Genomic DNA, 25,292 nt, shown 5'->3' with positions numbered 1-25,292 from the left:
ATGAATTTAGTGTTTTTCAGAGATAGCTGCACAAATGCAGTATTTATATGGGAAGAAAATTAGGACAGGCCCTAAATGGTCCTGGAGAAACTTGAGTTTCTTCTCACTGATAATAATTGAAACATGTGTTTATTGCTGCCACATTCTTGGATACCTGGAGTTTAATCCTATTATTTCATTATTTTATCCAACTTGGCTGATTATACTGGCATAGCATTTCACAATTCTGTCAAATTAACACATACAGAGAAGACAGCGGTGAACTATAACTTTTTAGTTTGTGTGTGCGTGCATGCATTTCTGGGTTAGTGTGAGGGAACGGTTCATGTTGAAAATGGTTTATTTTTGTGTGTGTGTGTGTGTGTGTGTGTGTGTGTGTGTGTGTGTGTGTGTGTGTGTGTGTGTGTCATGTAATTAGTCAATATCGCAAAATTTGTGTTGCAAGCGAGGCATGAATGGTAAAATGATTTTCACTGGATATTAATTAAAAAACACTGGCTAATGTGCAAAAAGTCAAAAGGATAGACTGCAAAATCAGCCCACCTATTAATGCACATTGTTTATTGAGTTGTCTCATTAAAGCAATTATTCAGTTTGACAGAGACATTTTTGACATTGTTCTAAAAGCTTGTCTGTATATTACTTCCACAGAGCTAATGAAGGGTTATGTATTAAAAAAATCACGAGAAATTCCTTTCACCCTACCTATCAGTACTCCAGTGTGTGGTTCTACAAAGCCAAAGAAATATATAAAAACTTACAATGTAAAACCAGACAAGAGCAATGTCACTACTGTATTAGCTTCAGGTGGTGCCAGTGGTGGCAAAATTTCTTTGAGGAAGAAAAAAAAGAAAAAAAGAAGCTATAATACAATCTGTAATTTGCTTTGTATTAATTCACAACCACAGTGACAAGCCATCAATACTGATGAAAACAATAATGAATGTTATTTATTCTTAATAGGTGAGCTTTGCTGCCTCACATGCAGGAGGCAAGAACAACAAAAGACCCAGAAACAAGATCACCTGTAGAAAAAGCCATTGAAAGTAATGCATCAAATTAATTATTCAGCTTGATTTTACAGTTACATCACTACAATCTGTTGCTTTCACAAGAGGGCTGTGAAAGAAGGAAGGACATTTTTAATTGTCAGTTTGACCCCTGCTGCTCTCACTCTTGTGACGCTGTAACATAAACTGATTAATTATCTCTGCCAGGCGTAAGCCTGGAGGAGATCATGTGTTTGGTTGTGTGTGTGTAAGTTTGTCTCTGTGTCTGTGTGTGTATCTGTCTAAAGCTAATATTGCATACAAGTGGACCTATAAGCCTAATACCTCTCATAGTTGGAGTGATTCACAATTGTTGAAAAACCTATTTAATGACATTTAGTTTTTATAACACCATTGACTGCTGACCCCTCACTCCTCCTGGCTGGTAGGAGCTGCTGAGTGAGACTCTTGTCTGGGAAGGTAGAGGGAGGAAGGGAGAGGTTTATTTTGTGTGGTGGGTTAGAACAAACTGTTTGAAATAAATAACAAAATGTTCTAAATATATAACAATGTTTAAACTGAGATGTTTGGACCATCATTTATTATAACTTTATTAAGTTTACACAGTTAAGCAAACCCAGAGGGACACTCGATTACAATACCAATACAGGATTCTATGCATCTTAAAGAAAACTGAGACTATACATGTACCTAGACACAGCTGGTGGAGTTCTGGGGTTTTATTTATAAAACAGTGCGTAGGATCCATACTAAAAGCAAAAGCCAAAAATGGTGTGTGCCAAAAAATAATCAGATTTATGAAACTGTGCGTTTGCACGATTACACATATGTTTCCCTTTATAAATCACAGTCCACCTGGAAATGTGAGCATGTGGATCAGCCCCATGTCCAGCCCTGTACATACCCACATTCAACCATAAATGGTCAATCAAAAATTTCCATGAAAATTGATGTAAATGTGTTTCTTTTGCTGGACCAATCATTCTCTCTGTGTTGAGACGCCTGACCAATCAGTGTCAAGAATCAGCATATGCTTCTCATTTGCGCTCGGCAGCTGTAGTGGAAGGACCAACAGCCATGAATGGACTCTTACTGTTTTATTTACCATTTTTGGGCATCTCTAAGTTATGTGTGTAAGCCAAAACAACCATATACATCTTTCCTGTGGAGTCAGACATCTTAAATTAAAAAGGCCACTGGGAAGTTAACCAGTTTTAAGTCGTTTTTATACCACACACTCAATATCTAAAATTCAACGAGCACTGTATGAGCACACTGTATGAGCACAGTGCTGGAAACACTGTGGTGTTTCCAGCACACTTAGTGTGCCGGACAGCACGGTAGTGTTCACTGCAGCAATACATTCACGCTTAATATTGGGGATGGGCAAGCTGACTTTCCTGAATCCTGCCACCTGCCTCATTCTGACATCATTCATTTGAACAGCTGCTGTGTTGCTCCACAACTGACCTTCTCCTCTGTGCTTTGGGTGAGACAGTGCTGATGAAATGTTGAACGGACTTTGATTTAAGATCTGAATTTGATTTGGCTTTTCAAACTGAACGGTGCTTACAGAATAGTTATGGCTCACTACAAGCACAAGTACAGACAACACTGCTGGTTTGAATGATAACATGGATCTGTAATTAACACTGATATGAAATGAAAATTAAATGTGTGAGATGAATCATTATACAATCTTTTGCACGGAAAGTGGAATGCGCCTTTTTCAAGCCCTGATTTTATTCATATGCACTGGTTAAATGAAAACACTGCACTCTACTGAGTGAATAATTCACTGATGAATTTGGGTGCAGCTGTGTCTGACCCCTATAATGGATCTCTTTTAGCCATGTCAAACTCATTAACATTGCCTGAACCAAATATTTGGATACCTACTGTATAGAGTTAAGGAAGATTTAAAATGTTAGTAAACAGGAGATGAAGTTGATTAAATGAAATGAAATCCCAATGGAATGAGAACAATTTCACACATAAATCGATCTTTGTGGCCCTGAGCACAACAAAATGTCCCTTCCAGGCTGTGTTTCTCTTCAGTCAGTGTCCCAGCAGGTAGGGGGGAGGGGTGGAGGGCTCATATATTATAGGAAATCCAAATATCAGCGCAGTGGAAACTACTGCACTGTGCAGACAACTGTTCGTGTCTCATAGAAAATTAATGGTGGCAGAATTGGCAGTTTAGTGGATTACATTTGGTGGAGCTTCACTGTCAAACTAACACATGCAGTGGGAACAAGCGCACAGCCAGTGATTTCTCTATTTGTTTTGTCAAGTACACACTTTAGTCACATTTAATCATGGAGCTTCTTTATTACTCATATTTGTGTTATTCTCGGTTGGCTTTATTATATTCCTTGGTATTTGGTTGCTTTTGAAAAGGGTCTGTGGTCCATGTGTTTACATCTAATATATGTATAAAAAGTCACACAAAGTAAAACATGAATATACAGTTTGTATTAATCTTCCAACATATCACACATTAATATAAAACGTATCTTTCAATTACTATGGCTACCAAGTATATGATTGATAAACACTTCATCATGTCAACTTTTAGTATTTATATCTGAATTTATTTTCTCTTTCATGCACAGCAGGTGCTTTTGAGTTTCATATCCATGAAGAGTGTGTGATCTAAAATAGTGAAAGACAAAAAAGACCCACCCACACATCTAACAGCTATGTGGGGTTTGTAGTTGTGCGTCATGGCACATGTGTATTTCCCAGTAGACAGCATTCCTAAACAACATCTGTCATTGCCAAGAGCTATGAACTTGACAAGAGGAAGTGACTGAAGTGAGAAGACAACATACTTAAAGGGGACCTATTATGCTCATTTCCATCTCGGTATTTTTTATTTTTTTTTGCCTCCACTAAAGTAGCTTTGAATGATTCACAGTTCAAAAAACTCCTTATTTATCTTATAGTGGCCCTTTATGCAGCCCCTCAGTTCAGCCTCTGTCACTGACAGGCACTCTTTCCCTTCCAGGAAATAAAACACATTCCTCAGCAAATTAATGGAGCTTGGTTAGTCAAGCTACAACCAGACCGACGGAACATCAAATGTAGATATTTGGAGCTCTTTGTTCAGCAGATCAGTTGGAAATAATACAGGGAGGAACAGTACAAGCAGAAACAGCCATCACTAATTCACTTTAATAAAGATACTGGCATACATGCTATTCTTGCCATCACCACTGAAGTGTGGCGTTGCTGTATCATAAACTTCACTTACTGAAAGATTTTTTTAAAAGGAATTACTTCTACATACGTTTACCTTATTATTTGACACATTATTTGGTCATGTTTAATATGAACTGTATTTTGTCAGCATTTGTTCTTTTAACTGGACAAAACATGTACACATGTAGGTTTCTTTGTAAACTGGGGCCAAGATATATTTATACTCATTAACCAAGACTTGCTGTACTTCATTTATCAGTTCAATCTATCTGTCACAATGTCACTGCTTTGTCAATTAAATAGTAAATAGTTCAATTGTTTGTGTTTTTCAGGTTTTAAAAAAGGATGAGAAGACAGCAAGAGTTGTAAAGAAAAAGGCAAAGAGGTGGGTAGTCAGAGTGTCTGAATGTGTTTGTGTACAGGTGAATGCTATAGGGTAAAATAACAACTGGCGCTTTAGAGATTTTAAGAGGTGTTTTCGATCTGTGGTGTTTTGTGTTTAACTGACATGGTCTGTATATAAGTAGCAGGGTGGGTGACTTGTACTGTCAAGAGTGGAGCACATACTGTTACTACTCAATGGATGTTGCAAACCGCAGCAGGGCAACATGGAAACTGTTAAAACTCCTGCAGAGCAAACAAACATATCCATTCCTGTTCTGGTGAGAGGAACACAGTGAAAGAAATAGGTGGTAAAGAAAAATAAGTGGGAGGATGAAACACAGACATAGATTAGAAAAACTAAATGGGCTCCACCTGATAAAGTGTAGGCGATAAATATTATACATCTTAGCTTTAAGGCAGCAGAGCAAAATGAGAAATCCCTCAGCTAGGCTGAATGGGATGCATCAAAGAGCTCAAAGCCCTGAGACAGAACACTATACACTCTAGAGGGTTACTTGTTCAAGCATTGCACATAAGAGGAACTATTTGACACTAAATAAAAATATATATTAAAAATGTTATTGATATTGCTGTTAGCATTTTTACATCGTTAAAATTGAGATATGTGTAATAAACAACAGAACTGAGACAGTTTTAAGAAGCTTGGGGATATTTAGAAGATATTCACTCTTATTTAGGTTAAAGCAAACTGAAACAGTTTCCATCTCATGCCCCCCTCTCATCCTGGCTGCTCCAATAATGACAACTACTCATCAAACCATTCTCCAAGAGCATCCCTACAGGAGAGGAAATTTAATGCATTCACTAAATGTTTACATCAAAATGCTGAAACTATACAAAGGGAATTGGCTGTATAAGTAGGAAAACAACGTAGTGATGCAGCGACATATTTATTTAAATATGTAATTCCAAAAATGATGTAAAGATAACACCAAATGTCTTTGTAATGTTTAGAGCCCGGCAGCATGATTTGGTTAGTACCTCAAAAGCATCACATTTTAACTGCCAGATCTATGCTGGAGTATTGAAAATGTGCCTCCAAATAACACATGTAAGCCGACACCAGGCCTGACAGTGCAGTACTGTCACATAATTACACAATCTTTTTCTCAGTACAGCCTCATTCAATTTTTCCCTCCATTATCGAGAATATCAAATAAAATTCATTTCCGATTTATGAAAGAATTGAACCATTTCTGCAATAAATGGGGGCTTAATGCCTCATGATCGTACCAGACATTTAAGGCTGCACACACTTTTAAAAGACTCCTGATTATTGTTGAAACTACAAAGTGATAATGGCTCTTCACTGAGATCTGGACTCTTTTCATTCTTGTCCTCAGTTTGTCTGCCCATTAGGGGAGAGCAGGACAAAGAGAATTGTTAAAACTACAACACTACATGAGATTGTGGGAGAGACAGAGAGACAGAAATATCAGATAAAGGTCATGGGTAGTTGCCCTTTAGCCATTTTGTGACACATCACCATATGTGAAAAAAGCAACAAAAAAACAAAACAACAAACCAAAAAAAAAAACATTTAAATGAACATCCAGCTTCTGGATTAGCCATTTAAGAATTAAGAATGTTTATGTGTTATGCAATAAAGACCAGCAAACAGAGATATAACATCTGAATTTAGGTTTAGAGTGGATTTGCACAAAATGAACGAGATACTCAGTGATATTTCCTGTGAACGTGTCTCCCATCCTGGTCTGTGAGATCAAAAGAATCATCACTTCAGGTTTTTTGATCATTGAAGTCAAAATTCTCTTGTTTCCAATCTGTTTTCCTTATTTAGTCGTTCAATCTGTCATGAAGAACAAGCATGTTGTGGTGCTTTGACATGTTGTGACACTGATGGCGGAGCTGTAGCAGATATGTGCTCTTTAGAGCTCGATGGGGACAGCTTTCCTATGCTGCATACTCTCTCCATCACCGTGTGGGGGTAGAACATTATTGAACGACGAGCACAAAGAAGACAGAATTACAATGTATAGTAAATACATAGACTGTGATTATCAATTTACACCTCAGGTCGGAATGTTGAATTAGCATGACAGCTCTGCTCACTAAAGACATGAGGAAACATTAGGGGCAAATTAGGTTGTTTATCACATATTTAAAGCGGTGGAGGTAGTCCAAAGACAACATGTGAAACAACATAAACCTAAATAACAAAAAAAAGACTATAATACAGCAGTTTCTGTATCAGTCAACGGTTAAAAAACAGAAAGATTCAAGTCTATGCCCGATCTAGACATCCTATCTCTTTGAAAAGAACCAGCAGGACAAGTCAGAAAGCTCCAGATCAATGGACTTCCTGTTAACGAGGGCTGATGGAAGCTCTGGCCATGTGATCAATGTAGGCATTAATCTTGTGGCTAGAGAGTAAAATATTGCTGTTTCTTGTCAATACATCAGCCTCCATCGACAGACTGTGATACCAATCAGCGGAACACACAGGCAAAGGCAAGAGCACATATCCCTCAATGATATGCACACATACAGGAACACACAGACATTACACAGTAAGAGAATAAGAGTAATCCTTTGATAACAGGGATGGTTGAGGTGGTTTATTTTGTACCCAAGATAACAAATGTAAGTAATAAGTAGACTAACAACAAAACAAAGCTCAAAGACCTATCATAATGTCACTGCAACAGCCTCGGAAATGCCACAGACTGTCAGTGACACAGAAAGCCAGTGACATAAATCAACAGAACCTGGCTTCAGAGACACACATTCTCTCTGTACATTACATCAGTAAGCAAAGTGTGCGTGTGTGTGTGTGTGTGTGTGTGCTTGTGTGTGTGTGTGTGTGTTTTGTGGATCAGCACACAGAGGGTCTGGCTGGCCGAATTCCACCGGTTAGTGAGCACAGAGCAATTTAGGTGGACAAACATACATTAATGGTCACACACACCCACACAACACCCCCCCCCCCCCAGACACACACACACACACACACACAAACCAAACACATACAAAGGGGAGTGGAAAAAATATTCACCCCTTCAAAATACAAGCAATACACGTCTTTCAGTACAGAGGGCAATCTTTGGGAATAGAAAGAGGAAGTGTTTGCGTAACGGTGTATTTGTGTGTGATTTTAATTAGATAAATTATTTAAGTATCCATCAATACAGCCCAGTCACTGCTAGCCTCACAATACCTCGTGCCCTGTTTCATTTATAACTGAATATCATGATTGTGGAAATCGTTGCACTACAACAGTTTTCATCTCAATTTGACAAGTAATCAAGCTTGTCCTCTAAATCCTGTTTACAGTGCTGATAATCACAGTTTTAGCAAATAAGACTTAACACCATCATAGCCACCTGAGCATAGCGTACACACCTTCAACTATTTTCCCACTTCCACAAACGCATATATTCACAATATATCACTTGCTAGCAAAATTACATAGGTATACGTCTCAGTATGTAGAAGTGTGTGTGTGTGTGAGTGTGTGTGTCTGGGTGAGAAACTAAGCCTTCCATCATGCTGAACCTCACAAATCATGCTGGCGGGGCACAGCTCTCTTTGTCTGTCTTTTGTTTCCATTTTCTTCAGTGTAGCACACCATCTTTCTCTCTATCTACATTATATCTGATCGTTCTGTATCTCCAACTCCTCTTTCTCATTCTGTGTCACTTTCAGTTTGGTTCCCCTCACCTCAACTTTCTCCCTTCTCCCATCTTGTCTTCGTACATTTTTAGCCACCTTCACATGGCCCCTCTCTCTCTCTCTCAATCGGTCTTTTTTTCTTACATCCACACACATAATCATTTCTTCAAACTGAATGACATCCTCAATCTCATCCTCATTGCCTCTCTTCTTCCTTCTCCTTTTTTCCTCCCTCTATATTTGTCTCCTTCCACTTTTGTCTTCCACTCCACTGTTAAACGACAATAAGTCTTTGCTGTTTATTTGGGGAACATCAGAAACAGATTGTTTGCTTTAGGGGACGTCTGTCTGTGTATATGTGCCTTATGTGTGTGTGTGTGTCTCCTCACACTATGTGCTGTACAGTCAAGGAACTAATCACTAAGATCTTCCTACTAAATCAACTCAACGTGTTGTAAGGAGTGGGATGTTGAGCTGATACATTATCTCTTGCACTTGTACATAAACAGATGTTTTAATCAAGTTAATAAAGTAAATGATCTAGTGTGCTGACATGATGTCACACAGCATAAGGTCTACCACCGTGAAAACAAGGCTGTATTCTCTACAGCATTCTTTATATTCACAATTGAAACAAATATGATGAAAATGCATAAAAAGGAAGGAGATTACACACTTTCTGAAGAAATATATTACTGAACGTTAATACTTTCTGAATATTGGAGGAAATGTAATTTGAGCGTACTGAGTGTCTAAAACTGTCATCCACACAAAAAAAATCAAATGCTTGGCCAGATTCGTAGTTTCGTCTACTTATTCTTTGATCAGATATTTCCTGAATTTAGGAAACTTTGCTAAGTTTAGTCTCTATTTTATTTGGGATAAGATCTTGTATGGCTGCTTGTAGTGAGATATCATTGAGAACTCATATTTTATTAAATGAAATAGGGACTTGGAAAAATTCTTTTTAGACGATACCCAGACCATGAAAGCTGAACATGTCCGGATCTTGTTATTATGTGCACACAACCACACCGTGGCGTGTGGTTATGTGATAAATGGCAGCTGTGTTCTCTCCAATAAGACACAAGATGTTTTGCATTACATTTCCTCAACAACATACAAACCTCTGAATTCATTGGAAATGCTGCCAGACAGTGGAGGTTTACTGCGTTCAGGTTCAGATAATCTGACCTTTCAGTTCAACGTCCTTGGTGTGTTACCATGGGAGGTTTGAGTGTGTGAAGTCACGTAGTGGTGCATCTAATACGAACAAACTGACCTACAGAGAAACTGCTTGTTTCCTCAATAGGCAAACACTGCGTAGACAGCATAAAGCTATTTTCTTGGTGATTGACACTCACCTGTCATGCCTGGAGGGGTTTTCAAGAATTTCCCGTTGAAATTTTGAATCACCACGTCGCACTTCTCTGTTGACTCCATCCTGAGAGGGAGCGGAAGAGTAAAATACATGGGTTACTTTAAGACAATCATCTCTATATGTCGCAATTCAATATGCACAAGAGGTACCATGGATCTTAAAATGTGTGCTGATGTTACAAATTTGTACTGGATATGTGGGCCTGGAAATGTGTCCTACATTACAGTGAGTGCATTTAATGCCTGTCTGTTTATGCATCTGTGCTTGTTCGTCTGTGTATGCCTGAGAAAAAATGCCTTAGGTATGCCTGTGTGTGTGTGTGTTTGTGTGTCTGTCTATGTGCGTGTTTTCTATGGGGTTTCCTCTCCTTTTGTCCCGGTTTAAAAGCTCCATTCAGTCTGATCTGTTGTGTGTCATGTCCTCTTTGTCTGCTCCTATTCAGCTCTGCTCACCCAATCACAGCTCAATGACTAATTGCCTGCTTGGCAAGCAAAGCCAGTGTGTATGTGAGTGTGTATGTGTGTGTGTGTGAGCAAAAAAAACAGAGATGACAGAAAGAGATTGTGTGTATGCCTGTGCGTGTGGTATGCGAGCATGTGAGCATGGGTTTTCTTCACATAGCCAGTGACCCTGAATGGAGCCCTGACTGCATTCTAATCACTGGCACACTCCACGGTGTAACTGAGAAGACCACACACACACACACACACACACACACACACACACACACACACACGCACCGAGCAGAGTGAAGGGGCCAAGGGCACAGGAATGTGGAGTCGTATCATTAGAGCTAAAAGTCCTTTGGTTGTAAATGGAAGGGAGCCAACTCAGGCTAACATTGGCAATTATTAAAAACATGAATCTGGACCTTAGTGTGAATAGAATATTTTGTGTCTGATAAGTAATTACAGTTTGTCCTGCTGAAGCTCACATTTGAATAAAAATTTGACTGACATGTCAAATTTGTCTGGAATCATGCCAGCAACAGAAAATCTGAGCTGGCATTGGGAAATGCAACATTACATGAAAGACTTTTACATAACAACAGTTATGACAGCACTTGTGCATAACTGTGTATTGCATTTTGTTCTATTTTCTTACCTGGCAAAGCCGACTCCTCTGCTCTGGCCGCTGGCGTCCCTCAGTATCCGTGTGGAAATGACATGACCGAAAGGTTTCAGCATGTTCTCCAGCTCCTGCTCATCCATGGACACCGGCAGGTTGGAGATATACAGGTTGGTGGGGTCCTGCTCCTGTTGCTATGGTGAGAGAAGATGAGGGAAATATATGTTCCAATGCCAGCCAGAAGAGAGGTTGCAATTTTTTGGAGGATTATGCATTAGTTAAAAAGGCTTATTTGAAACCTTGAAAACAATCACTGGCATTGTGTCACTAAAGTTAAGAGAAAAAAAAGTAAAAAAAAAATAAAATATATATAAATTATTCTGTACACTTGAAAATTCACATCACAAAATGACCTGCATGATCAGAAGCTTTCAGAAGTCTGATGGTGAAGTGTTGAAATGTTGGATTCATCCTCACTCCAAAAGAATAACTGTAGACATGAGTTTTCCCCTTTGTTAAGCATTACAGTTTTTTCCTTTAAAGTGTGAAATGCTCAAAATGAAGTGAGAGGAATAAAAGAGTTAACTATAACCCTTCACTAAAAGCTGGTTTTAGAGCCGTTAATGCATTCAAGGTTAAGCCAGAGCCATTCAAGTTGTTTATTTCCACATTTATGACTGAATATTCCACTACAGAAATATCTGTGAATTTAACTCAAGTGGTAAATTCTCATTAAAAAGAAGAATAAACATTTCCTTGAACAGGCAGTGCACTGGCTTCATGCTCAAAACCCCTGAAGCAATAAGGAAAACCCCTCAGGATCCATAGATGTTAACACAGTTGCATTAAATGTTTCCACAGGAATGAGGGAACCTCCATCTAATGTGCTTCTCAGTTAGTTAGACTAGTATACTTCAATTATTTTTGTTCTGTTTGGCAGCGCTTCATTGAAATGATCCTCCACAGGAGACCAAAGACGTGTGCATGTGTGTGTGTGTGTGTGTGTAACGACTGTGCTGCAAATTAAAGAGGGAAGTATGCATGAGGGGGTTTGATGGAAGGGGCTTCATTGCTCACAATATGCAGAAATTTGCTATTGAGACCAGCCAAGAGAAGAGCGACTGTGAAAAAGGATGTATTACATACATGTTTCAAAAAATGATAAATACAGGATTTCAGTCCATTACTTCATAATTTCATAAAATGATGAAGATACACATTTCTCCAGAGAGCATCTGTTGATGATGTAAATGGTTCCGTGATATTTCATTGCTTCATGTCAGTGTTGGCTGTGTCTCTCTGTTATGCCACAATGCTTCCTTATTATCTTGTTAATACCTCTGCAAATCTTGACAGTAAGGAAGATGCATGATCAATATAAGTCATCCTGAAGGGGTTCAGTACTTGTACTTGTAATTCTTGCAATTCTTGCACAGACTGTCTCTAACAACTCTTTACAGAAGTACTAGTCCAGTGGTGGCCTAAAGGTTAGAGAAGAGAGCTTGTGACTGGAAGTTATTCTAGTCAATCTCTTGACCAGGAGGATAAACCTGGGTAGGGGAAAAGAGAGGCTTCCCCTCGCTAAAACTTCCCTAAATTAAATAAAAATACTAAAAAAAATACTATTCTGGCAAACAACAATGTAATAGTGTTTGTGAGTATGTTTTTTTCTTTGAATACTTGTGTGTATTTGTGACAAAAAGGCCACCCTATGTGACTTATTTTGAGCCCGTGGAGGATTTTCCTTTGCATGCACCAGAGCTGTTTGATTTCAAGAGTGGGAGTTTCAAGCCGACTGTGACCAAAGCCATCTATGTAATCAGTGATTCAGAATAAGCAGAACTGCTCCAGTGAAAAGTCTGAAATATTTTACCTTTCTTTCAGACTCTAAATATCTCTGTTCTTCAGCAGGGATTTTCCTTGGGCAGACTGTCCAATACACTGAGTGGCACAATTGTCTTCCCACACAGGTCAACTTGGTTCATTTTGCAATCTCTTACATTTGTGTGTGTGTGTGTGCTCAGTGATTTATGCAAGTAGTGACAGGGTAAAGCAGCAAACATCAAAGGCAAAGAGTCATATGTAATAGTTGTGGAATCTGTCATTGATCTTTGAGTCATCGTATTGAGTTACGTCACCAGCTCTAACAAAGCCCCCAACTGTCCACAGTCCTTATCAGCTGTAGTTTCACTGCTTTTCAGCTCAGCAGTGAAACTGCTCATCTCATTCATTTGTTACTGTGATTAGAACAACCTCATCAATAGCTTCAGATTGGAGTGATTAGTTCCTGCAGCTTTTTACCAGGCTTAAACACATTCTAATCAGGCAATCCTTTAAACACTTGAATACAATAATCTCTTGAAAACAGAGAGCTCACAGTGTGGTCAAACATGCCTTTATCTTCTCCTTATAAAAGATGATTGCAGGCATGTTTTCCATCACGTAGGGTATGGGTTTTTCATTGCAAATGTTTAAATGGACTCCAAAATGTTGCAATATTGCAAAATAGCCAATGAAACCTGGTTAAAAGCATGGTGTATGACAGTCTTAAACACACAGATATACCTGGCTGCTTTCTATTTATGAAATCAAGATGTATCCTGGCTTGTTAAAACTTCCCCACTGGACTGTGTTCATGCCAAGTGAAAAGCTGCAGCAGAGAGGTTAATTTCACTGAGAGTGTGTTATGTACAATAATGAGTAACGGGATAAGAATATCTTAATAAGGCCTGGGCTGACAAACAAGAATAATATATACTCAGCTGCTTTGAGAAAAAAAACAAAAAAAAAACCCTTTACAATAAAAATAACATTTTTAAAGTTATTGGGGATACTAAGGTGAATACTAACCAGTCAAACACAGTCTACAGCTAATAGGGCTAAATTAATAAAGCAATCACTGCTCAGCAAGTTACAGGAATTCAGTGGAGGAATCACTGGATCCATACATCACCATGTCCCGCTGTCTAATGTTACAGGCTATTCAAGTGTCATTCAAACAAATTGGCTCCCAAGCCCACCTGAGGCCATGCTTTGCTCTGCTTTACAAATCGACTAGTTCTTTTAGACAAAAAGGATTTCAATTTTCAATTTGCAGTTACTCTGTGCACAGCAGAATTTCCTCTGTTTGTCTATGGAAGCAACTATGACAGAATCCTATTCTCCCCTCTCGGTTTCCTATCCCTGTGGTTAATGTGGTTACAAGCTAATTTTCATCCAAAGACAATATGTCTTAAACAAAATATCACAGCGGTTTGCCCAGTTTCAGCTGTTTTGTTTCTGCAAACAATTTCCATACAGTTTGCAGTTACTGTAACAAGGAGAATGAGTGTAGATTTGTGAGAACAGGAGGGATACCATAACCGCGACACCGCTCCTCCAGATGCTGATTATAATGCAAGTCTGTGCTGTCTATGCCTGAAAATCTGTACACTGGTGCCGCTGAGTTTGCCTGAGTGTTCCTTTGTGTCATTTACATTGTCCCAATCCAGGGAAATCAAGAGTGAGAATCGAACAAAATCAACATGGGCATCATAGTAGTGGGTTATTGAAATCACATTACACTTCACTACACCATTTCCAGTCACAGTTGGCTGTAAAAAACATTTATTTGCACAAGCACTTCTGGGATATGAACTAAAGTGCTTTGGCGCGCCCACATGTAAATGAACTCTGCTTGACTTTGCTCAAAGTTGTTGTTTGCCGAAAGTTACTTCTTAGTGATCTCTCACTCTGCATGTTGCAAATGACTCACCTCTCCCTCTCTCTGTCTCTTCTCTCTCTCTTTCTGTCTCTTTGTCTCTCTGCCTCTTTGTCTCTCCCTTGCCCTCTCTCTCCCTGTAACATCTGTCATGAGCTGGAAACAGCTTAACACCAACTGTGCCTCTCCCTGACTGTGTAGCCTGCCTGCCAGCTAGTCAGCCTGTGTTTTCAGCCCCATTAAACCTCACTGCTGCATCATTATAGCAGGTCTGCGCCTCTTATCATACTACTTCCTGGTTACCCTGCATTGCAACAACACCTGCAGAGGAGTTAGAGGGTAAAGAGAGGGCAAAGCAATGGTTAAATACCTGTGAAAAACACAGGCTGTCTTTAAACTTGATGGAGGGATATCAGATGAGATGGTACTTGAATGTCACATTTCTTTAGTATTCCGCTTGCATCTCATATAGTGACACATCACGGCCTCCCATAAGCCTTAACAGGAATAAGCGGGTATGGGAAATGGATGGATGGAAAGCTGATAAAAAATTTAGGGACGACAATGGACCCTATTTTAACCGTGCAAGTGCAATGACAAGCTCAAGGTGGTAGGTCTTAGGTGCATGGACTGTATGGGTACCATGCACACCTGCTATTTTGGTTGATGTATATGCAATAGCGCAACATACAAAAGGGTTGGGTGAAAGTGAATGTAAATGAGCAGGTGTGGTGATTATTAAATACTCTGTCCAGTCACATCACTGATCTCATAGCTCTGTAACAGTTGTGCCAAATGTGATAGCGACAACTCAACAAGCGGAAAGCTTTTCCTCAGGAAATGTCTGGATGGTTCAGAGAGTCATGACTACACTCATTACCACAAATCTACACCTAAAGACAGATGGAGTCGTTTTTTGTTCATCAGTTATTTGCTATAATAATGATAGAAGTAAACAAATAAAGAAAATGAATTGGTGAAGCCATTTATATGATTATAATGGACCAATGCTATTTCATAACTAATTGTAAGGTATCTCACCTTGTACATGGTCACACACTTTAGTAATTAAGTGTGGTTATACTGTAATAGCCTAGTTTCATTTAATGAAGGTAAACACAGTGAATGGCATCCATAACAGCTGTGCGTTCTGGTGTGATTTAACAAAATATCAGCTGTGATGCCTTCAGATGCTGCAGGGACTTAAGTATGTCAAGGAGAGAATTTTCATACAGGATTTTTCATACATACATATATATATATATATATATATATCAAGTATTTAGTTTGATGCTGTTGGTAAAACACCAAAGCAGCAGCAGATTGACATTGTGCCACAATTAAATATGGTTCTGTTTTCAGGGCAACATCTAGGACCACATATTGTAACCATAATACAACTGCTTCATTTGAATGAACCTCCAACCTGTCTGCACCTCTCCTCCCACATGTGCACTGTGTGCTCTGCATTGGTCACCAAAATACCACACAGAGAGGCAAAGCAAGTCTCAAGGTTAGAACAATACCAAAAAGTCAGAACATTGCTTTCACTGGTCATTGCACCCCAATTAAATACGGCCCACAGGCTTTGAAAACAACTACAACTTTATTTTCATGAAGCAGTATATCATTAAGGGAAAGCCGACTTTCTATTCATTATGTATCGAATCCTTGCTCTTACATTTCTATCTTGTCTTCCACATAATCCTCCTCATTTCCTCTTTTAATCCATCTATTCTTCCTTATCCTTTGCCCTCTTTAAGACCACCTTTTCTGTCCTTTACCTCCTCGCTACTCCTTTCTCATGCTCACCCTCCTGCTTTTCCCCTGCTTGCTATTCGCCCCTCCTCTTCCTCAGATTAAAACCTAATCTCCTATAATGGTAGCTTTGCTGTCTAAAATGCTATCTGAATGCTTAATTAATATTTAAAGAGCAGAATTTTCCTCTGCTCTCTCCTCCTTTCCCTTCCCCTCCCATCTCGTCTCCTTGCTCTTTTTCACCTTGCCTGTCTTTCATTTTCTCCTCTTTTCACACCACCCTCATCTTCATTCTCCTCCATTTCCACTCATCCTTCATCTCCACCTCATCCTCTTTCTGTGCTTTTGCTTTCCTCTACCTTCCTCTTCCTCGAGCCAAGTTCTAATCTTTCATAAGGATTGTCTGGGTGTCTAAACGCTCTCTAACGACTTAATCAATACTTAATGAACATACCATAAATACTTTATGAACCCTAAACCCTGAAATCCCCTGGGTTTCATTAGGCGAGGAGATATACACTTTTCTCCATCTCCATGATGACTGGAGGCTTGGTGAAATCAACACTGGATACTGATTACCTCATCATTTAGTCTCTGGTCAGTTCATATTATTGTAGTTGTGGTGTTTTGCTGCTGCTGTTTATCTGTCTTGGTCTTGTGTTGTAGGAGGAGCACAAAAACATAACTGTATAATATGTTACTTAATTATATAGGTGCTAACATACCACCCACATATCAAATTACTGTTTGTTTTTTTGCAGACGTTTAATTGTCTGTTTGATATATTTTCAGACCGTCTGCTTAATGGCTACTACTGCTTTGTTATGTGGGATTATCTGCCTACATGTGAGTTCATTATTAATGAAACTATGATCAAATTCCTGAAGACATCAGAGCATAGTTCAGCCTGTTATACACAATTCTAATGTAAGTGTTTATACAGGTTAAAATATCCCAATTTGTAGATTATAGAGAACTCATTAGGCAGTACAACTGTATTTATGTGTTGAAGGTGTCCAGAAAATTGGGTTTAATATATAATAATACGAAAAGGGCCTGGACTTAATTACTGTTGTCACATCCTTTTTACTTCCAAGAAATAACAACTTTTCAAGAAAAGAAAAAAACAAATTAAAAAAGGAAACACTGAGATTGATCTACGCACTTTGTACATTCTACACCAGGTTTTCCTGTGGTTAATTAGCCACAAAGGTCATTAAGCTTAGCTAACCTTTAAAGGATTTAGCTAATGCTCGAGCATCATTAAAATTGGGGTTAGAGGCTTTTCAAGTGATGGCATACTTATAAAAATATTCAGAAGACGAAAAGCTGTTTTCCACTCTGCGGCTCTCCAGTGGCTGTGAAGTGGCGAAGAAACCCTGACTATTCAAAGAAATGGCATCACACTTGACAAAGTAAGAGTCTATGTTTCAATGTTCACTTCAATTTCGTGACGGCCCGAGCGTTTTTTTCTCCCTCTGGCTTTCAGCAATGCCTGCGTCTTCACGCTACGCAGGACTCATTTAAAGCATTAAGATATGCCTTTCTAGGTAAGGGGGAGCACACAAGGCTCACATTCTCACAGTTAGAATTCATTTGACCCATTCATTTAGAAGTTTGTTTTTTAGGGGCATAGGGGTCTTGTATTGTTCTCTATACCACTCTTACACATTCCATTTTAAAAAGTTTCCTTTCCTTCTATGCCACTTTTTCCTTTCCCCCCCACTTACTCTGCCTCTACTCTGTGTATTAAAAGGCCAGTAATTCATCACAGAGTAACAGCAGAGTACAGTATGAAGATAACTGTGCTGCAAAATGCGAGAGGTTGTAGACTTGACGTGAGACCTTGTAGAACAAAAATCTGAACACGTTTACATTTTCACTTGTATAAAATCGTGTGAGCTGAATTGTAAGTCAGAAAAAACATGCGCGCTTATAGAAAAAATGTGAACTTGCATGTTGAAATTGTTGGATTACAAGTTTGTATTTATGTAAATATCAATTTACACATTTGTGAACACTTTACCTGCGACTTCACATTCAGAACACGAGTGTATGAATATATTCTATGAGTGAAAAGTTCAACATTCAAGTTCACATTTTTTAACTACGAGTGCTCTGTATTTTTCAAATTCAGCTGAAGTGTGTGTGAATATTTTACACAAGTGAAATTTTAAACATATCGTATTCTAGAAGTTCTCACATTAAGTCTACAAACCCTCGCATTTTTCGGCACATTTACCTTCATAGTGTAGTCCCTGCAGCACACCAGCGTGCAGGCTGCATCCCTGCCTGTCTGCCAGCCCTCCAGAGCTGGAATCAATCACCCAATCCTGAGACACAACCATCAAGGAGGGTCGGACGCAGATAGAACAGAGAGAGATAGAGAAACAGTGAGCTAGAGGGAGAGCGAGAGGGTCGAGGTAGCCTTACAAAGAGACAGAGAAACCCTGGGTGGATTAAATAAACATTTCCTGTGCTGAATGAAGATCACAATGCCTCATGAGTTGATCAGTTCAATTTGCTTTGGGTGTCATATGAAAGACAAAAATATATACTATTGATGGAACAGATGCATAAAAAGATTAAACAACATCCTGGCCTGATTGTAATGACACATCTAACATGCTGTGAGGATACTGCAGCTGTTTTTTTGTTGCTGATGTCATTGTTTACTCTCCCAAATGACCACACAAACACAACTTATGAGTGTGGGCATGATTCCTAACAGCTGAGCAAAAGGAGTGTAATTTCCTGTGGTTACGTGGTTGTTCTTACTTCTTTATGGCTCAGACCTGAACCATTTTCAGCCAAAACCCCAAATGTGGCATTTAGACTCACTGGGGAAAAAATGTTTCTTATGTTGTGGGGATCCACCAGAGACAAGCCTGTCATCCATTTTTGGGTTGACAACTGGCCGACTGGTAAAAATCTGTGCTTCCACTGTGGGGAGCCAATTAAGAAAAAGCATACATTTTTGAAGAGTTATACTACAAAATATGAAACACATGTTTATGGACAGAGATGCCAAACACATAATGGCTGTACCCTTTAAAACACATAGGGCCTCAGACTGTTATGTCACTAAGGGAACCAACCATGCCAAGACACTACTATAACACATAAAAACCATGTAGAGGGATTACACACACAAACGCCTACACATAACAGGCATGAAGCCTAAAACAGACTTAGTGTGTATAGCTCATACACTTCCCTATTCCTTTGGTTCTCTATCTCTTTTTTCTCCCATTCGCTAGTAATCAAGGCTAATGGGACTCAGCTGTTGGCTAGTCTAATTAACTGGAATGCAGACAGATGATCATGCCTATACAGGAACATGCACACGCAAATGCACGCACACGCACACGCACACACACACACACACACACAAAACATACATTCAAGAGGCCTCCATAGACAAGTATTTTTCTTTCATGCACCTGACAGTCAAAGGAGTGTGTGTGTGTGTATAGTGTTAGTCAGGGTGTGCTTGTTTGTATGTGGTGCGTGTTTCAGTAAAGTAAGCAGAAAGTGTGTGTTTGTATGTATGTGTGTGTGGGCACATGAATGTATGCATCTGTTAAAGGTCAATAAAAGCTCAGACAAAATGTCCATTCCTTCGCCAGCCCAAGAATTCCCAGCATGCAGCCGGGCAGAGTAAAGCATGTTAAATGTTAAATTTACACAAAAATCTCTCCGGTCTTTATTTCTCTGTTTTTTTTTTGTTATCTGAATAATTCCACTGATTTTTGACGGAGGCCATATTTTCTCCAACACTTTCACTTTATAATTATCACCCTTCAACAAAGACTTAGCTCTTAAAGAAGGTGAGACGGATGGATTTTATAACAATCAGTTGGACCAAAACTGACAATGAAAAAAGCTTGAATATAAATTCTACATATTTAATTTTTAAAAGATACTTTAAACATATCGTTTTATGTTTATTTTTTTACTGGAAAACAATGCTGTATTAATATTCAAAAGTATGAGACGTATTAAAAACTTGTATCTTTCAAAATTTAGATATAGATCTGATTGAAATGCTGTCCAGATATAAAACTGCACAGACTTTATGTCTCTTAAAATTTAACCTCTTCGGTCCCATTTGTGCATATTAAATAACAGTCGAACAAAACACATTGACCAGACTTGAATTTTCATAGAAGCAGCTTTTGGAACAAATCTCTATTTCTGATTAATGTGGTTCAGTGTAATTTAAGGCCTCATGAGCCTGATGTCGTAGTGTCTGTGTAAAGAGAGAGCTGGCTTCAGGGAAATCCTCTCTCTGAATGATTAATGGAGTCTAGAACTAAGGAGGGGAGTTGTCTCTGGCTCTGCAGGTACACACCCTGTTGACGCCTTTGAGACAGTCGGGAGACCGCATGTGTGTGTGTCAGTCTAAACTACATTTGAAGCTGCATCATTGCAATGAGCAGTGTAACGGAGACACTCTTTAACCGTGGAAGCTACACAGACATATAACCAAATGTAAAAGCATACACAAACACAGACACACACACACATAAACAGAGACGTTACACTGGGTTGCGATGAACAATAATAAAGGAACATTGATTCGTCACATGCAGTTTAGTGTAGTGTAGCATATGGTTGTAGTGTACAATATACACTTATATATATACACACATTGTAAGTTCATGCCAATATTATGCAGTAATATAGATGGTAATAATAACAACACTGTATATTTATTTATCACTCATTCATATATTATTTCATGTGACTAATGAAATTTAGGAAGTGTTTAAAAGTTAAAAATGTTTGGTCTGACCTGCAGAGGGTGAGGGACTGAAAAATGGGTGATTACATTTTTGGCTCTGGAAATTAGTTTAAAAACTGAGCAGTGGGATTGCAATACAAGATGAAATAAAATAGTATGCTAAGTAGGCTGTGCAACATTACATATTTTTTTCTATGGAAACAGCCATTTCCCCAAGTTTAAGTAGGACATAGTTGTGGATCATCAGCATAGAACTATACAATGGAAGCTGTGTGTCTTGAAACATACAATCCAGTCGCATCACTAATAAAAAAATAAAAGAAGACCAAAAATTAGAAGAATGGAAGACCACAAACAGGGGATCAAAGCAAGGAGGAACCTCTAATAACAACAGCAAAACCTGTCACACAAAACTATTCAAGATTAATGCCCTTAATGCCTTAATGCCCAACAAATTTTCCAGGCTATCAATTCATTCATTTTAATTTCGATAGATTAACCTTTAATTAATTGAATCAAACATAAGGATAACATGAAAACAGATTAAAACTGAAAAATGTCAACTGTCAAGGAGTAAATCATTGGTAACCTCAGTGTTTATCTGTTTGGTCTGTCTCAATTAATATGTTAATTCATATCTATTAATCATAGCCATTATAAATCTATGCTGTTATTTTCTGGGTCAGCATCCACATTTGTTGCTGTACTTTCTTAATATCTCTGATGTACAAATATAAATAATGTCGTTTTTATTTGCGTCACTTTTATCAACTCATTTTTATCAATCATTTTTTAGTCTATACAGCTTCTTTCTAAAGTCACCATTTTTCACTGCAGTGCTATTTCTGCTTTATTGGATAGTATCCTGTAAAGAGTGACAGGAAATGTGGGGGAGTGAGAGGATGAGATGTGGACCGCTGGTCAAGAGCGAGACTCAAGCCTTGTGATCCTGGGTGCTGCCTGGTCTTCAACCTACACTATGACCCTGAACTACCTACTCTAACAGATTAAAAGCAAGTTCAAGCTCTGCTACTGAGATGACTCACATACTACCTCTTCCATTTCCCTTCTTTCTCTTTCCTTTTCACTGAATTGCTCCTTGATTGTTTGTCTGTATCAGAACATTTCATTAGAAAAATGCAATAAACCAGAAGGCCTGCTGGATTGCTGGATTATCATTGAGGAAGCACTTTTCGGATAAGGAAAGAAAAAATTAATAAAGAAACTTATTGAATGCGTTTTTTTCCTTTTTTCTTTTTTTGTGTTTCCGGCTTCTTCCTTCCCTGCTAATAGCATGTGGCTTGTCCTCAGACAAATCATTGGGAAATGAAGTTAAGAGCCACAGCCAGAGAGAAAACAAATTAAAAGGAAACTGCAAAATTAAAAAAAAAAAAAAAAAAAGTTCTTGAAAAAGAGCAGGGGAGGAGTAGGTCTGTGCTCTTGGCACTGCAGTGATTAAAACATAAAGCACTGGCTCAGACACAAGAATCACATTGGCTCAGAGGGAAGAAAGAGGTGCATTGGAATTTGACTAAACTTGAAACTTTTTCCCACTGTGTCATGTTACATACACCAAGAAAATTGAAATGCTATTTGAAAATGTACATCTGTTTGAAAATGTATAAGAAAAGTCTAATCTCACGTTGAAATTTCATGTGATATTGTGGTAATGACTACCTTTGTGCATATACTGTATCATCCGTTTGTACTTTGAGGATTTTCTAAACAGCTCCTCTTGAGGATAAGCAAAGAAAAAACAGTGTTAAAGTGTAAATGAGGGGCTTCAAGGCAAAACTAAAACATATCCTCACCTTAATTGCACTGCCATAACAGTCTAGAAATCAGACTGTCATATCATCCAAGGGCATATAACACTTGCAGCACTTATAAAAGTTACACAAGCTGGTTGACTTGACTTGTATAACAGCAAGTTAAACTGTCCACCCACACCTTCTGCTGGCCTCGGCTATAAACTCCTGGAGGAGAGAAATACTGGTTTACACTTCAATAAAAGACCCTTTTCATCAACTCTGCTGTTCTCACTATATTTGTCATGCTACAGTTGAACCATCAAGGTCAAGTACATGTGGGTTCAAGTTTACGTGTAAATGAATTTGTGCACTGCTGACTTAAGTGCAATCAAAATACAGGCGATATAAACTCCCACCACAGTTTTGAATTTTTATTTTTAATAACTGTGATTTAGTTACAGTAAACTGGGCAAAATGTGTGTTTAACAACATTACTATAATATATATATATAGTATAGTGGTACTACATAGTATCACTATACTATATGGCAATAGCTTCAGTTTCATTACTTTACAGTTAAATGCATTGACACTTTCTTATTTCCTCAGTAATATCCCACTGTGCAGCTCTACTGGAGGAGTGAGGGGTTAAATTTGCTCAAGGACACTAACCTGTAGTTGCTGAAGCGCTAAGTCTAAGTTATTTTCTCTACCCATATTGTCCCAGTCATTCTGGGGCTCCAAAGCAGAGACCTGTGAGGCTCAAATCTGTGTCCCCATTTTGTTATTCAATTATCCCAAGTAGCTTACAAAATTGTATTTACATTTAACATGATTCACCTTCTTCTTGTCTGTGTCTTTTATCATTTAACCATATCTTGTTACAGGGATTTGTTGGAAACTACATGTATTCTTGGTTAATTTTTCACATGGTGTAATATGAGTGACTGAGCAGCAAAGTCAGGGTTATTGGATACTCTGCTCCAGTGCATGCACACAACAAACGTGTACATGTGTGCCCGTTGTGTGTTTTGCGCTTCCACCTGACACTATTTCATCCTGATCAATGCCATTGTCCTACAGACCCAAAGCCTGAAAGCCGTGGCCTGTTGCCATGGTTATCTCTATTTGAAACTGGGGGGGATTAACCTCCAGGGGAATGGCTTGGGAGAGAGAGGGAAAGTGTGAGAGTGAGAGATGAGCAAAACACGAAGGAAAAAGTGAAAGAAAAACAAATACGAGTGGGAAGAAATAGCATGATATAACTAGATAAAGCTCAACTGACAATAATAAACACGGCTAGATATACACAGCCCTACTCTATTCCCTTCTTTGGTTTAATTTGGCTTGGCCATATAACCACTGGCATATATTTCAAAACTAAATATTGAGATTCTCTCATTGAGATCTTGCTATTCTATTGGATGCCATGATATGCTTTGTTATGAAAATCAACAAAATGTAGCCATTGCCATCACCCTCTCAGCACAAACAGTTTAGAAAATGATTCCCTTTCACAAACACAAGTGTGTGAGTTTGAACCTGAGCCCTCTGGTTGAAGAACAGTCTCTGTGCTACAGACGATGCATTCAGCATGTAGCAACATGTAGGGGAATTAATTTAATATGCTGGCAGAAAATTAAAGAATGTAAACTGTACCAGTTTTGCATCAGAAGGTGGCTTTTTGTAGATAGAAGTTCTTTTCAGTGTGCAGGCTCTCTGAAGATGTGCTTATGGTGTGTGTTGCTGTGGTTCTCAGATGAGAGAGCAGAGATTTTCTTTCCTTTAGATGTCGGGAAGAGGGCTCAGTGGGGCCAGCTGACAGCTTGTCGGACCAAGGTTATTTACTTTTAGAAAGGGAAAACCAGCCTGAGTCAGCAAATACTAAAGGGCAGCTACACACATGCACACATGCGCACACGCATAGACATGGACATCTAACAGTTTCAACCCTGGTACGTTCTCACACTCTCACACAGATGTGTCATTGCCTGCATAAACACACACACCTCGCCAAGAGGTTAAATAGGCTCATCGCTGGAACACCATTGAGAAAACAGCAGCCTAATTACCACCGTATCCTCTACCAAGGACACCTCCTGACAGCACACACACATTCATCTATTCATTTTACCTGTACAAACCACATCCTCCCCTCTAACAAAGTCATTAGGCTATAACAAGGGTTCTTAAACCCTTCCTACCTAAATTGAGCGGGTTTAGTGTTCTCCTGAGATGGAGCCTTAATAAAGCTTCATCATATGAGCACGTACCACCGACTGTATTCTAGCTTGGCTCCCAATAGTGCCATAATCCCAAAGTGTACTTATATACGACCCGATAACCAAGAACCCACCACTAACCAGTCAGCTTATTAATGATGACCTTATCTCTAACAGAGACATTATATATACATTCACACAAAGACCCACAACGAGAAAAGAAACAGTTATTACATATGATTTATTATAATAGCAAGCATAGGAGTGTAGACCAAAGCACCTCAATACTTAACATTCACAGGAGCAGCCAGGAATCTTTATCCACTTGCTGGACCATGGCTGCTAATGTCCAATTTGCCCTCTCCAGCCAGAATGTGAACACTCCTGAAAAAGGACTGCCAGTAGCAGTCAGT

General features: G+C 38.8%; 1 protein-coding gene across 2 annotated transcripts in view; it reads right to left on the bottom strand.

Moving 5' to 3' along the window:
* LOC133983270 (RNA-binding motif, single-stranded-interacting protein 3-like) overlaps positions 1–25,292 on the bottom strand; it is a 137,188-nt gene that overhangs the window by 27,184 nt on the left and 84,712 nt on the right. For both annotated transcript variants that reach the window (XM_062422298.1, XM_062422297.1), the window contains exons 5-6: positions 10,738–10,895; positions 9,617–9,696 (exon numbers count right to left, since the gene is read on the bottom strand). In XM_062422298.1, coding sequence (XP_062278282.1) covers positions 9,617–9,696; positions 10,738–10,895 — 238 coding nt within the window. The remainder of the gene's footprint in view (positions 1–9,616; positions 9,697–10,737; positions 10,896–25,292) is intronic.

Source organism: Scomber scombrus, chromosome 7 (assembly GCF_963691925.1).
Source record: "Scomber scombrus chromosome 7, fScoSco1.1, whole genome shotgun sequence".
Classification (NCBI taxonomy): Eukaryota; Metazoa; Chordata; class Actinopteri; order Scombriformes; family Scombridae; genus Scomber; species Scomber scombrus.
This window is presented reverse-complemented; position numbering and strand designations above follow the sequence as displayed.